General features: G+C 37.4%; 1 protein-coding gene across 10 annotated transcripts in view; it reads left to right on the top strand.

Annotated features, from left to right (window-relative positions):
• Window positions 1–15,447, top strand: part of LOC122407486 (estradiol 17-beta-dehydrogenase 11-like) — a 574,026-nt gene extending 558,579 nt beyond the window's left edge. For all 10 annotated transcript variants that reach the window (XM_043413732.1, XM_043413733.1, XM_043413735.1 and 7 more), the window contains one exon: window positions 15,092–15,447. In XM_043413732.1, coding sequence (XP_043269667.1) covers window positions 15,092–15,284 — 193 coding nt within the window. In that variant the 3' untranslated portion in view covers window positions 15,285–15,447. The remainder of the gene's footprint in view (window positions 1–15,091) is intronic.
• Window positions 15,448–16,805: the final 1,358 nt, after the last annotated feature.

Genomic DNA, 16,805 nt, shown 5'->3' on the forward strand with positions numbered 1-16,805 from the left:
TGAGCATGAAACACTTTTTCGAATCCATACTAGCAGTGATGATACTGGAAGTCTGAATTAAACTGGTGCCCTAATGTTGATTGTGCATCGATTTATAAGCAGAGCTGAGGAAACATTTCCAGAACTTTTTGAAAAGTAGCTAGTTTTGAAAATTACTTCTGAGAACTAAACCGAGATGGAAAAATTTATGAACGTTTAATCGAATATTCGTGAAGCAGCAATGACATCTACTCATATTACTCTTCTACGCATAGGCTAGACGATGGGGCGAATTATAAACACTTCAAAGAAGAGAATCTGCGTTCGGTCCAAGGTGTTGATCAAATATAAATAAAAGAACCATATAAAGAGTCAGACCACGCTGTGCAGTCATCATTTCGTTTCTGGAGATTCACATAAGTGTATCAAACCTCTTGTATACGTATTACAAGTACCCAAATTATATGTTTAATCCACAACAATTGAAAAAAATTTGTGAAGTTTTGTGTTGAGTGAATTGTGTGCTTCCGAATTGCGAGGACAAAAGTTATCTACGCTGCTATTGTTCAACGCAATACTCTACATCGCAATACTCCACATCGCAAACTCCACATCGCAAACTCTACATCGCAAACTCCACATCGCAAACTCCACATCGCAAACTTCACATCGCAGTACTTCATTGGGCAATACTCATTTTTCTCAAACGTTGAAGTAAGTAACAAGAAATATTGCTAATTAGTCTATCTTTCTGAAACGATTTCTCTAAACTTTTTTTCTATAGTAAATTTTTTTTTGGAAAATTCTCATCTAGATTAAAACTAAGATCTAAATTTGAGATATTATTATGACAGTTGAGTTTACTTTTTTCTTTTGAGTATTCAACTTAATTTACTGTAACAGGGTGTCGTGAATCTCTAAAGACCTGAGTTAGAACACGTAATTTACAATGAAAAATGTGATAAAATACCTGAACACTTTTTGATATTTTGAAGGCACGTCATGGAGATTGCAAAAAAAAATTTTAACATTTACGAAAAAATGGTTCAAGTCTCCAACGATCCACGATACCCTAATAGGGTTAGTATTTTGGAATTATTCTAATTACATTCGAATTTTTCAGGAAAAATGGAATCAACGAGGACAATATCCGTTGCCCTCTTACCCGAATGGGTGGAGGGTTGTCCCGACCTAGACGCCTTGATGGATGCTGTGACTATCACCATCTACGTGGCTGAGATGACTGGCTCCCGTATAACGAACAACGTCATAATCTTCAACAATGTGGTTGGAAAACTCATGAAAAACGAAGAAGGATATTATTTTGAAAAATTAGATGTGTGACATGTCTCCACATCAAATTCTTTTTCAATTGTTGAAAGCTTTCACTTCACACAAAAATGTAGTTTTATATGAAGAATAAATACATTTATTCTAAAAATTAACGTTCTATTGACATTGCTTCACATATAATTGTGGTTATTATTTCAAAATACATCGAGAAAATTTCAATCGATTATTCATATTTGAATTCAACGTGATTGTATTCCCCTCCGAGATAACGCATCAGAAGTCGGTTCTGATCAGCTGCCGTTTTCATATCCTTCAGAATGTTTTCTTCTTCGGTCAGAAATTTTGCGAACCTTGGCGGCAAAAATACTGTGAAATCATCTTCAACTTCCAGAATTATCCTGAGGCCGTATTTGGTTGTAACTTTACGCAGGTTGGTGATTTTATAACTCTTCTGAATTTCCAAATCCTTGAGTTTTTTCACTGGTAAAAATGCAGCAAGACAACCAACTTTATTGATTTTTGAGAAATCCATAGTTTTCAAGTTTTTCGTATGAAATTATGAAAAAAATTAGTTTCACCAGTCGTTCGAGTCTCAGAACGAAATATTCTTCAACTTTTTTGTAAGATAATTCAAATTCGATTTTGTTTCAATTAAACCTTTAACTTCTTCAATGTTTTTCAATAGTAGCAAAATTCGTAATCGAAGATCACGTTGTTTTAAATCGGTGCGACTCATTTGACAACTAAGTGCAAAATAAAATTTGGCCTGCTTAATTCCAGTCTTATATATCCTGCTACATCTCTTTAGGAATGTTCTAGAAGCTTTGTCATCGAATGTTAACTCAAATACGCATCTGTTGCAACAGGAGAAATCTGCTCGTCGCACGATTCTTGGAAATATTTTTTTCGAGCGCACCCTTCGAATGTTTGAAGGTCATCGAAGTTCACGCTGTTACCGGAGAAGTCTGCATTGAAAATTCCTGTCGTCACACGATTCTTTTTTTTTTTAATTCTGTCATCTCAATAATCACCGCATTTTTCAAGCTAATTATTCTCGGAATCCCTACTACCCCCTCGTCGAACCTGTGCGCCTTCATGACACCACATTTTTCAACGTCTGATTTCACCGCACGATTCTTGGAAATATTTTTGTCGAACCGATTCTGTCACCACCACACGCAACCCAGAATCCTTCATCATCACCCCCCTTTTATAGCCAAAAGGCCGATGATCTTCCGAAAATGTCGAGAACATTTTGACCCGCCCCCCCGGGGGAACGAGTGACCCCGCAATATCTCCTTGTAGACCCCCCTCATTGCAAATGGTCGAACCTTCGAGAATGTGACTTCAGAGAACATTCTGACCTGCGGGAACGAGTGACCCGCATTACCCCCTTACTTATTTTATGACGTCATACTTCGAGAACGTTCTATGACGTCATCCTTCGAGAACATTCTGACCCCCGGAGAGCGAGTGACCCTCATTACCCCCTGTCATCCTTCGAGAACGTTCTATGACGTCATGATGACGTCAGAGAACATTCTATGACGTCATGATGACGTCATCCTTCGAGAACATTCTGACCCCCGGGGAGCGAGTGACCCTCATTACCCCCTGTCATCCTTCGAGAACGTTCTATGATGTCATGATGACGTCATCTTTCGAGAACATTCTATGACGTCATCCTTCGAGAACATTCTGACCCGCATTACCCCCGGGGAGCGAGTGACCCGCATTACCCCCTGGATCCAGAACTCTCCTTGCTTATCTACTAGCTGCTATTCCAAAAATTTATCCCGATAAGCAAATTTTCACCCATGGAAAGGGAACGAAAAGTATAGTCATATATATATATTGTTGAAGAAAATGTTCGATCCTGAAATTGCACCCCCTAAATTTCACAACTGCATTTTAACCCTTTTCCAAATGTCACACCAAACTAATTTTTTCATCATACCAAGCGCATACATTACATTATCATGTCCCACCATTATTTTTTTCATCCGACTAATTTCTAACAAATGGCGGCCACTTCAGCTTCACGAGTCAGGAGAAATCGACCAATCTCGAGTAAGGATACACGGCCGTCTTGACTCGCTCTGCCTACTAAATTTCTTTTTAATACTTGACGTCAAGACGCTGCCGCGGCTCTAGATCGTCGAGTCGTTTTATGACTGGCGCCCGAACAAATAAATTGACGTATAAGAGGAAGAACGATTTTGTGGCATCGTGTTAGAAATATCTATCACAAATTTAACGCCCACCGTGGGGCCACGTAAAAAAAAATATATATATTGTGATGTAATACGTTATTTGGAGAATAATCGAGGTTCGCCATAGAATCAAGAGACTCGGTAGAGTCTCGGGACAAGTACATTGACAGCCCTGTCGTCTGCTGGCCCGAGGCTCTTGCCAAGACTTTCTCTGAATAAAACGATTCGCGGTGGTGGGGGTAAAATTGGCATGTGATTTTCTTTAATTGCGAAGCCTATGAGTTATGTACGACTTTGAAAATTGAAATTTCAGCTAATTGAGAAATTCTCTATCGAATGAGCCCAAAATCAGCATTATTGGTGGCGTAATTGCTGAGAAAAAACTTTGCACGGGCTCAAGATTATGCAAAAGTTACCAACACATTCAAAAATTTATGTGTCTGTATATTATATTATAACCCCATCAAAGGCACTTTGATGCTATCGAGTTTCTGATTGGTTGGATCTGACGACATCCATTTTTAGACGTTGTGATTGGTTGTTGAAATTAGTTGGTGATGATTGGAAATCTGACGTCAACTTCATAACGTAGCACACGGCGCAGAACAGCTGGTAACAGCAGTCATAAATTCGATCGATATACGTATATATATGTACAAACCATGTGTCAGTTTTTGATCGCATGAACAGAGTTTCGACATTACGAAGTGCGTGCGGGATAAATAAAAAAATAATTTTCGTCATCTAAAGAAGTGCATATTACTATTTATTTTGGTAAAATTTGTGATATATTAAACCGGTATCAAAGCGGCCGCGTAGATGTAGTCTGTGATGTGTGTGTGAAAAAGAATATAAAAAATGCGCGATGCATATGTCAACGAAACTTTTCAAGATTTCATTATTTCGTTCGATTGGAAATAAGTGTTGACTGAAATAATCCTTCAATTAAACCAGATTACAAAATATTGTCCAGTGCGAATATATCGTCACTGGCGTGGTTATATATCATGTGTAAATAGGTTATACATACGAATAAATAGAACAAAAACACACGGAACTGTTGGAATGATATTAGAAACTTTACTTGAATAAATGTTTTCTAATTTATTTCTTGTGTCATCATTTTGCTTGATATTCAGTTTGGCTCTGCCCTCTCCGATCCCCTTGTTTTCACCCCATCAGTTTGCAGCGGATCGATACATATTATTAATTCGTTCCCTAATATGTGTCCTATGATTTTCTACTCCTTCTTCATGATGATTGTGATAACATGATTCGAGAGGTTTGTAACCATAATCTTGAATTGCACATTTTGTAAATCAGATTTTCAAAAAAATTTCTGGTCTTGGTACACTGGGTAGTTATTCTTTTCCCATTAGGTCTGTCGAGTGATAAATTTGGAAACTTGTTCCAGAAAGCCTTTGGATGCTTTTTTTGCTGATGATATGAAAAGTCGTATCTTCGGAATGCGGTGTCCAAACACAAATTTTGATAACAAAACTTATGGAATGACATGTATGTTGAGTATTTCCACTTTGCAAACTACAGATATGGAGTTATTATAAAAAAAATTCATTCCGATAAGTCTACAGTTGCTCAGTTTTGGATGTGATCAAATATAATTCCTACCAACATCCCCAGAAACTTACAGAATTTCTGAATGCAATGTGCGGTATGTCATTTTCATGCAACATCATGACTTTTGACAACTTTTCATTATAATGAAATTGAAATACAGCGAAAATCTGCAAACTATACAATTTATATACTGTGCCATTCATTTTACATTTTGACTCTAACCGTAACATATATATGAAGTAAAAAATTGATTATAAAAGTCTTCAGTTGCTCATTTATGGATAGATTTGAAATTGCTGTCTTCGAAGCTCATTGCGCAGATACATTGAACCGCAGCAGATACCTGCGAACTCTGAAATTTCTGTGGATAAATATATATGCTACCAATCACCCCTTATCTTTGATTATCGTAATATGTAATGGAACTTGGTTCAGCAAGTTTTTAAATTTTTCTTTTCAAATAGTATTGAAGTTTGTTTGACTGATATACAGCGAATACTTCTAAACTTTGATAATTCTGTTGTTACGTCCCAGGAGGGAGGATTAGTTGGGGGCGCACAGTCGCCGATTTAGAGAAGCAGAGTGTACGTTGAGTACCTCTGCCAGTGAGTCTTCTTTGGGTCTTGTGCGAGGCCCGAGAACATATACTATATTTTCAGGTATACGTGACCTTTTTATTGAGGTTGTGCCCGCGAATTGGAAGGATTTTCCAATTGTTGAGCGGTGTCGAAGGCTTCACGAAATAAGTGTATGCGATGATATTTTGTTCACTACAAAATATATTGATGAATTTATTGATTGACTATTACACTTATTTACACTTTGAAATTGAAATGTTTTTCTATGTACTTTTGAGTTAGCGATTATGACAGAGTTCTCCCAAGTGATTTGGATTAGAGAGGGAGAGTTCTCCGATCTTAATTGTTTCGAGGTTCGCTGCTAACTGACTAACAACTAAGATTCTTAGCCTAGTTAGAGTTCGAGAGGAGGATGTGTTTTTTGGGGGTAGGATGCTGTAGAGGGGGTTTGTTCTCTGTGGTTTTTTAGTTTGGATTGGGTAAAAAGTATCGTCTGATTTGATGATTGGATTTGAATATGGGGGAGACTTTTCCGGAGATATGATTGGAGGAAAAGTCGCTCGAGATTTCTTAGAATTAGGGAAAGTGTGTTGAGCGGAGTTCTGAGATGTGCACGTGTTGCACTTGAGATAAGAGCATCTGTTTTCGGGACTCGTGGGAAACGCGAGTCTCGGAACGCATCTCTGGAATTTTGTGTGGATTTAGGAAATGCTGCATTGATAATAAATTCAAGGATAGGAAATCGGTCTTGGAGTGTTTATTTCTGGTTTTCCGTGCTCGTCTTATAGGATTATTTATGGCGCCGGAACGTCGGGGAGAGTCTAGGGCACGCGTTGTGAGTGTTTAAAGAATGGACAGTTGAGGAAAAAAATATGTGCGAGCGCCGAGTGTCTCGCAGGATGTATTTGTTATGGATGGTCTGGATACGCTCTGTGTTTATATATATTCTTAGATACGAACTATGTATCGACAAATGATGATAAAGGTTAGAAATATACTCGTGATAGCGTTTGAGTTGAAGAGAAAAAGTGAGGGGCGTTTAGCGTAATGCTAGGACGTAACACTGTGTTGCAGCATGTGTGCCAATCATTCAAATCATTTACTCCAACCGTATCATGTAATCTAGAAAATTCATTACAAAAGTCTTCAGCTTTTCTAAATACTTCAATGTTCCTTTTTCTATTCCTTTCTGAGTTTTCGAATTTCTAAATTCATTTCTAAATTGTCCGGAAATGGTTTTCCTTCAAAACCAATGCAGGTACGTTAAACGTCTTTGAATTCTGTTGCTCTGTTGAATAAAGTTCGCTTAGTTTTTTTTGCTGCTTTGAGTTCTGGCATAATAAATGTTAGAAGTTTACGGGTACTTTTTTTCAGCAACTATCAAACTGTGGATAATTGAACCTCAGCGGCCGCTTGCAAACTTTGGAAATATATTTCATTGGGGGAACGTTTTGCATGAGACGAAATCTCTAGATTCAGAATGCAAAAGCGACATTTAAAGTGGGCAAATCTGTTGGATATTTCGTGTCTTGAATTTGATCTATCTTTCATTTGAATTTTGAAGAAAAGGAATAAATAAAATCTGTTCTATTAAGGAAATCTTTACGTCAGTTCTTTCTTGGTATGAAGACTTGGAAAAAATCGCCAAAGGCCACGGACAGACCGGTGACGAAATATTTCCAATACAATTTTGACGAAAAATAGATCTTTTTTCACGAAAACCAACGTTATAAGCCAAAAATCATATTACAGCTCACGAAACGCATTTCTTCACACTCTTGGGTTCCTAATACACAAAACATATTAGAAAATAAGGGGGAATATTACTGACGTGCAAGAACAAACCAGTGCCGAAATATTTCCAGTATAATTTTGACGAAAAATCGGTCTTTTTTCGGGGAAACCAACGTTATAAGCCGAAAATCATATCTCGGCCTCCAACCCACTTTCCATCGTGCTCTTGGGTTCCTAATAGACAAAACATATTAGGAGACAAGGGGAAAAATCACCGAAGTCCAAGAACAAACCCATGCCGAAATATTTTCAGTAAAATTTTTAACGAAAAATAGATCCTTTTTCGTGGAAACCAACCTTATAAGCCGAAAATCATATCTCGGCCCTCAACCCGCTTTCTACCGTTCTCTTGGGTTCCCAATAAACATACCATATTAGAGTAGAAGAGAAAAAATCGCCCAAATCCATGGACAGACCTGTGACGGAATATTTTCTGTACAATGTTGACGAAAAATTTGTTGTTTTTTGTGGAAACCAACGTTATTAACCGAAAATCATATCTCGACCCGCAACACGCTTTTCTCCATGCTCTTGGGTTTCAAATAGACGAAACATATTAGAGTACATGGGAAAGAATCACCAAAGTCCAAGGACAGACCTGTGACGAAATATTTCCAGTACAATTTTGACGAAAAATAGATCTTATTTCGTGGAAACCAACGTTATAAGCCGAAAATCATATTACGGCCCACAACACGCATTTCTTCATGCTCTTAGGTTCCTAATAGACAAAACATATTAGAAGACAAGGAGAAAAATCACCAAAGTCCAAGAACAAACCAGTGCCGAAATATTTTCAGTACAATTTTGAAGAAAAATTGGTCTTTTACGTGGAAACCAACATTATAAACCGAAATTCATTTTTGGGCCTCATCCCGGATTCCTGCATGTTGTTGGGTTCCTAATAGGCATAACATATTAGAGTATAAGGAAAAAATCGTCGAAGTTCAAGGACGGACTTGTGACAAAATATTTTCACTACAATTTTTACGAAAAATTGGTCTTTTATGGTGGAAACCAACTTTATAAGCCGAACATCATACCCAGGGAAAAAAAGGTTGGGAAAAGTACATTGATGGTCCCTTATTTGCTCATAATTTCATAAAAAAGATTATCCCATAAAAAATGTTCGTATGTGAATGGAATCTATAAAAATGTACTAAGCAAATAATTCATACAAATTTAAACTAAAATCCTATAGCCATCATAACATAAATGAGGAACTTTTGAGAAAAAAGGCGTGATATCAAACCATAAACTTCCCCTAGGGAAAAAAAGGTTGGGACAAGTCCATTGATGGTCCCTCGTTTGATCATATAGAAAAAAGATTCAGAACCAGGAAAAAAATTCTATAGAAATAATAAACGAAAAATTGAAAAGTTCAAAAAAATTCAACAGAAGTAAAAAACAATCGAAAAAAATTCTGTAAAAAAAATAAAAAATTTTCAAAAAAATTCATAAATATTGAACAAATTGAAAAATGTACTATCCAAGTTACATGTAGTATAAAAATGTATGATATCAATTGGAGGCCAAGTTTTTATTGATAATTTGGAGTATTTATTGAACAAATCGGAAACTTTAATTGAAACTCATGATAATTATTTTCAAGAAAAAAGTTAATGAAAAAAAAGTCATAACGGAAGTTTCGTGCAGTACTAAAATGTATTATATCAATTCGAGGCCAAGTATTTATCAGTTATTCGAAATATTATCTCCGGCGACAAATGAGCGTTGAGAATCCTCAACGCTGAGAACGTTTTATCAAAATTACTAAAAAATTAATGGAAATGAAAAATCGCAGAATCTTTCTTTCGAATAATAAGAACGATGTCAAACCATTTCTTTTTAACCAGACCATATAAAAATCGTTAAAAATTCACATGAAAGTCATTCGTTACTTCAACAAGGTACACACTTTAAAGAATCGATTCCCCTCCGATTTTCAGGATCCCCTGGTATTATTCACAACATTCAACTTCGATTGGATCGGTACAAATTATGTTCAAATACGTCTTAAACGTACTTGTCTGGCCCATCACTTTTTATTCAAATTGCTCATTCGAAAAGACCTTTTCCAGCCACATCTTAAAGTGATCTGCAAAATTCAAGATAACGTTTGTTTTAATTTTTCTTTGCATATGTAGGATTGACAGATTTTGAAACAATTTTTTTTCTTATACCTGAAAATACAAAAGAAGGTAGGGTATACAAATACCTGAAGTGAATTTTCCTGACTTGGAAGCAGTCAAAAAGATATTACATGGTTTGAATAAGGTCGTCTCTATAATTATTGGTCCAAATGTTGCGGAAGGTTCTTTCAAAACAATGAAAAGTGGCGATAGTAATTTTTCCTCTGCAGATATTCTGGGCTGTATAGTGTAGCTGTGAGTTGTCGAAGACACTGACTGCACAAGGCATTCGATTTGTTTTGTGCCTTCTACTGCCAATGTTCGTCCTGAATGCATTTCTAATTGAAACCCACTTTGGTCTGAATTGTATATGTTTTGTAAACCATATATATTGTTCAAGAAGAGATTTAATTTCATTAACGAAGTTATCTGCATCTCTTTGCAAATTTGCTCTTTCCTCTACAGTTTTTCGGGTTACAAATTTGTTAATTTTTCGAGATGTTATACGGTGAGCTTTCTTAAATTTCAACAACCACCAATCGGAAGCCTTGAACCGAACGTCTTCAAATCCCATCTCTTTTTGTGCTTGTAGGGCCCACCTCCGAAGATCCACATCATGAACAATTAAGCCGGCATCAACAGCACTCTTCATATTTTCCAATGTATATTGAGAAATGCGAGCTAGTTTTTCCATGTATGTTCCACCTTTGTTGAATTGATGAGCCCAACGTTTTAATTAACTTTTGGATGTCACTTTTTTGAATCGGTGTTTAACAGTGTCTACGCTTAAGTTCTTTTTCTTTCCGCTCCTCCAAAATTCAACTGCTCTTCTTTTATAATCATAGCTCAAATCTTCTTCATCGGCCGAACATGTATCGTATGGTGTTCCACGACTCCATTCGATCGCATTATCTTCTATAGGATTCGCCTCACACTCTTTATTAGGCTCTTGAAAATCTAAAGTATTTTCTTCAATATATTCCATTCCGGTAAAATATTGAATACTTTGCAGTAAAAATTTTTCGATATTTTCTTTCAATTCCCGCTCTTAATTATTGATTGGGCTTTCAGCAATGTTCATCGCTTCAAACGTGATTATCTAATTGCTCGCGTATCAATTGCATTTAAATACAGAAATATATGGCGGACCCGTGTATTAATGCGCTACACACAGATTTACGTTGCGAATAATATTTTATCTCCTCCTTATAACGATCGTGTCATTTATCAATTATATTACGTATCTGTTGCATGATGATCCACTCTCCTCTCGGATTGTTGATGAGACAAGATTTCCAGGCCCTTTATGCGGAATGGTCAATCGATGATCGATGGAAATTCTTCGACTATCGCGAGAGGATGCGACGTGGATCCTCGTTCGTACATCTTTTCTTGGTAGCGCAGAACGTGTGTAATTTAACGCCGGGTCTCGCGAACTGAACTCGAACTCTCGCTTCTCACCTGTGACCGCTCATCGGGATGTCACGAGAGAGGGAGTTCGATTGACGCGAGTGGGGATTTCTTCCCAAAATGTACGTTCATCACAAACATTTAATGGATTTACAATCATTTTGTATTACGCGTGCAATAGCGGTGTATATTTCACTTGAATATCCCGTGACGAACTGATATTTGTCTCCAAAAATTGCTTTGAGGAATATGAAAATATACGCAACACCCAAGCCAGATAAGCACGCTTGGCAGAACGATAAACAAGGAGACAGATGGCACAAGGCTACAATCTACGCACAACTATAACTACGCACATATCTATCTTCCGAATAATAGTCATATCACGATAAAATCACGATCAAGACACTTTGGAGTTTGGTAATCGGCGCTGGATATCAAGGCCGTGATATTTTTATTCCGTTGTACTCTGATGTATCATTTAAGAGTATGGATCAGTCGACTAACCTCACTTGGAATTTTTGAAATTTACATTCTCTGACACGGTTTGATCGATTAAAAAAAGGCTCTGTCAGCCTACGCAGAACGATGGCAAAAATCGACTGACAGAGCCTTTTTTTAATCGGTCAAACTGTGTCAAAGAATTTCGATTTCGAAATTTGCAGCTATCTCTCTCGCACTCACGGTTGCGATATACCGACTGATCCATCCTCTTTATATTAATTTACAGAGCGTAGCATGGAGTGTTCACATCATTTAATATGGATATACATACTATACTTTATAATTAAATCTAATTTTCTATATTTTTCTGAACGGGGCTCTGCGGCAGGAATTCCTTTCGAATGTACAACATTCTATGGTCTATAGCTTATCACATTTAAATCTATGCTTTATTTCCTTCATAATAATTAAATCGTAACTCAAAAAGGGGCAATGTGGAAATTATCGATACAGGGATGATCTCGCGTAGAAATATGGTCAAAGGTAAACTTATTTTCGAGTTTGAACACATTCCAATAATATATATAAGTGGTTGTGCTACCGTACAACAATATAATTAAGAATAAAAATGTTTTTATAATGATATAAGGTATTACGACGAAAGGGGTGATTTACCCCCTTAAAAGCGAATTTTTCCGAAATACCCCGAAACACGTATCGACTAATTTTTCAACCTCTACAAAATGCAGTTGGTACCGTTCGAATCGGATGAATAGTTTTTATGGTACAGAATAAAATTTTCGAATTAGAGGTTGTTCACCCCTTAAAAACCCTTTCCCCTAAAAAGTCTTGGGCGCGTTTTCGATGATTTATCAATATAAATATTTTAGCGTTGGTTTCATTCGAATACATAAAGCTCTTATATGCAAAACTGAGAAACCACCCCGTGAGGTGCCCATCTTCGGGGGTTGTTTTCACCCCGTTAAACCGTTTATGGGCCGATAAGAAAAAATACGTGTCTCTTAGTTTTCGATATACTACAACATATATAAATTAGATCAAAATCGGAGGGGTCGACCTCCCTATGTTTCCTTGTCAGAGTCGGCTCCACGACTCGCTTCCGATACCACTCACTCAAGTCTGATGTTGTGAAAAGTTCAACATTTCCCGTGTTGACACTTTTATTCGCCCGCTTATCGCCCACGGTAAACTTTCCGTTAAACGAAGTGTTCACTTTTATACTATTATATTTGTGAATATGAGCCTGCACTTGTTCCTCAACAAGCTCATACGCATCCAATAGAAACTTTTGTGGGTCGATATGATCACGATTAATTACAGCACCGGTTGACAAGCGATTTTCAAATGCGCTGTCAATTTCACGCCATGTTAATCCATGATCATTTAATCCTCCGCCCCAATGTATGAAGCGTTGTCGTGTTGCCTGCTTCAAACATTCGAGACGCAAGATTTGCGAAGTAACCGAGTGGTGATATCCCAGTTGTGGTCGTTTCGGTCGGACTTGCTTCTCCAACGATTCGAATCACATTGGTGTTCCCACACCTAAAATTGCTCTAACGTCCGCAGGAGAGTTGTTTGCATACGCAGCAATTGCTCGGTAGCTATGTCGACGGTGAGAGACATGATGCGCTGAACGGAATTTGACTCGAAATGTAACCGTTACGTCGTCTCAACAGAGTCTGAACCTTCCTCAAAATTGTTTTCTTTTATATACGCGTTTTTTCGTTTCTGAGGTGGGGATGAGTAGGAGGGAGGGAAAATCTTGACTTTTTCTGGAAACTCGAATGTGGCACCCAGGATCTAATCGAAAAAGTTCGGTTGACTTCAAAAATCCCTTCTTGCGCCTTTTGAGACATGCCTCTGCAGGTTTAAGAAATGTGCAACACCGGACACAAATCTGTCATTGAGCGAGTGCATCTCTGTAAAGATTTCTGGTCCAATGTGAACATTTTTTTTTCTCTCGGAAAACATTTTTCTAAACATCTCTCAAGTCAAAAGTTGGAAGGAAGGGCAGGTGCATTTTTAAAGAAATCTCATCACCATCTCACGAATGTAAAAATATGCAATACGGTACACATAAATTTCTCATTAGGGGTCTCCTTCGTCACGGTTCCAATAATTGAGAGCACTTTTCTTCTCAACTGACTTCCGTCCGATAATTGAGATCATTTTTGAAAAGAGCAGGTCACTTTTTCAATTGAAAATTCCTTTCAATGCAATCTGATGATCACACCGGAAACATAAATCAGTCATTCGAGGAGTGCGACTTTTGTCATCAAAGTGCCGCCGCACCCCCGCTGTCCGAGAACCTTCCCCCTCCACATACCATGCAGCCCCGCAACGGTCCCCGCGCTCCCCCGTCCCCGCTCACCCCTGAGATCCCAGAGTTAGAACTGGCATAGCCTTACTACTCATAACCCCAAACGTCAACTAACCAAACGAAACTTCGGCTGGTGACTTTTGAGCTCCCGAGCTCCTTAGCTTTCCGCCAATCTTCTTTGCTCTTTTTATTGAATGTCATTGGCCTAAAAATTCTCTCACCCTTCATTAGTTGCAACAAAATTTTTCTCACCAGGGATTGGTGATTATGGGGGCCAAGGGGCCTATGTTTATAGCGGTTTGAGTACGCGTATGCAGATACGTCAAATCCTGAACGGGTTAGTAACTTTTGCATAATCTTAAGACCGTGCAAAGTTTATTCTCAGAAATTACGATACCGATCATGCTGTTTTTGTGCTCATTCGACAGAGAACTTCTTAATTAGCTGAAAACTCAATTTTCAAAGCCATACATAACTCATGGGCTTTGCAGTTAAAGAAAATCACAAGCGAATTTTACCCCCACCACCGCGAATCGTTTTATTCAGAGAAAGTATAGTCTCGGCGAGAGCCTCAGTCCTGCAGACGACAGGGCTGTCAATGTACTTTTCCCGAGACTCTACCGAGTCTCTTGATGATACATCTGTACTTTGATCAGTTTTATGATTTGTTCTTCAATTTAATCTTGCACCTGAGATTCCCAGTGTAAATTTGTCGATTGGAGTCTTGCTTTTATGGCCAAGTCGTAATTGGTCAGTTAAGCCAGCGTTCACATGGCGCATGTGCGAGAATTTTCTATATACAAAATGAATTAAAATTACTAAAAGTTATATTCGGAAACTTTCATCTAATTGTAAAAAAAAATTATCGACTTAAAATTTCATTTTGAATCTCGTCAAAATTGATTTATTTCATGGGAAATGAAATTCAAAAAGAAATTACGCAATTGAGGATTTCCGTCTTGAATAAAGTTGACAGGAGGCGACATAAGCGCTTCACCAGCGCCGCTTCACGCGTGCCACTGCACTAGTGCGCTCGCACTACTGTAGACAATTTCAACCTGGTTTCCACACAGCACTGAAATCGTAAAGACGTTTTTTTAAGACGTCTATACAAAGTCCTCGCGTCTAAAAGATGTCCTATATACGTCTTTACGATTTCGGTGCTGTATGCTGATGTCAGCAATTGAGCGTGCCATATTGCATGGTGAAAACTATCGCACCAAATAGAGTGTTTCGTCGCAATACGTTAATTGGAAGATTGTTTTGTAGTAGAATTTTATGGTTAATTTTTGTTATTTTGTGTTTACATTTTATATCCTATTTTTGTAGGATATTTCCTTGGACATGCGTTGGAATGTTTCTTCGAGGATTAGTGAGAGATGCTTCGCCGAAGGACAACGATTCGATGGGTTCCTTGGTACGCAGCGAAAAATCTAGCAGACTTTCCAAAGATGAGGATAGCGTTGCTCTACAACATCAAAAATTGGCTCGGCGCATGTTGAGTTCAGAAAAAAAGCTATGAGAGGTCTGCGGCTATTATGTGTCTTATGATGAAATGAGAGGGGACGAACTTTCTATGAGAAAAACTAAATATAATAATTGACCGTACGAAAGTTGCTTCTACTATTATGTCGAAAAAGTATAAGTCTTACTTCCAATAAACATGTGTGAGAGTGATCGATTGATTAATGGTTTCATAGTTTATTTGTGCCTTAGCAAACCTTTAGAGTGACAAACTAAACTAGTGAACAGTAGAATTAAACACTGTTGAAGTATTTAAAATAAACAAAAATGGAGCTTAGTAAAATCAGGGTAAAATTGCAGAACAATACAAGGCTGGTGAATGGAGCTAATCAGAGTAGCGGTTGCAAGCGTAAGCGCACAAATTAGACACTAAAGACGAAGGCTCATACACCATGTAAGTTATACACTATAAAAACGGTTATAAAGGTAAAAAAAGAGCACCAAGTATTAAACCCAAATAGCAAAATTGATCCCCGGGTCACAAATTATCCAATTCTTATCCCAGCAAGCTAGGGCGACTCACAGGTAGATACAGGTGCTCTTGGTAGGATTGTGCTTCTCCGGAGTTCATGTTACAATGATATGCCGTTGAACCAGGACATAGATAAGCGAATTAAACTCTTTGTAAATTGATTGTTTTCGGGAATTTCTTGAGAGTAGAAAGAAATAACTCATCATAGCGAACTTTTCGCTATACTTTTAAACATATTTCAAGAGTACATAACATTTTTTTCACGTGAAAAATATAATTTCTCTTAGAGAAAAAAGATTGCGAGAAGTACATTCTATCATTGTCATATCACAAAAAGTGTTGAAAAAATTCTATAAAAAAAATTATGAACCCAACCGAAAATAATTTCAACGCAATAATTCAGAAAAACGTTCACAAATCGAAAAAAAAACATTATATTAGAAAAAATGACAAATCTGTAGTTATTTTGTAATACACGAAAAGATTTAAATAAAATGTGAAAATTGGAAAACCGAAAACATTTTGCAAACCGATGCCCCATTCTTCTCATTTTATTTTAGTAACTAAATCAATTTAGAAATTCCTTTTCAGGTAGGTAGGTAGGTAAATAAACATTACGGCCCTTTTAGAATAGATGGATCATAAGTATTGCATACAGAGGGAATTGAGAAAGTTATTCTCAAGTAATTTTTCTTAATTTCGTTGATTTAATAACAATTTTAAACGAGTTCGGCTGCAATATACGATGGATCAAGAGACTCGGTAGAGTCTCGGGACAAGTACATTGACAGCACTGACGTCTGCTGGCCCGAGGTTCTCGCCGAGACTATACTTTCTCTGAATAAAACGATTCGCGGTGGTGGGGGTAAAATTGACATGTGATTTTCTTTAATAGCGAAGCTCATGAGTTATGTACGGCTTTGAAAATTGAACTTCAAGCTAATTAAGAAGTTCTCTGTCGAATGAGCCCAAAATCAGCATTCTCGATGGCATATTTGCTGAGAAAAAACTTTGCACGGGCTCAAGATTATGCAAAAGTTACTGACA

The sequence above is a fragment of the Venturia canescens genome, chromosome 3 (genome assembly GCF_019457755.1).
Source record: "Venturia canescens isolate UGA chromosome 3, ASM1945775v1, whole genome shotgun sequence".
In the NCBI taxonomy this organism is placed as follows: domain Eukaryota; kingdom Metazoa; phylum Arthropoda; class Insecta; order Hymenoptera; family Ichneumonidae; genus Venturia; species Venturia canescens.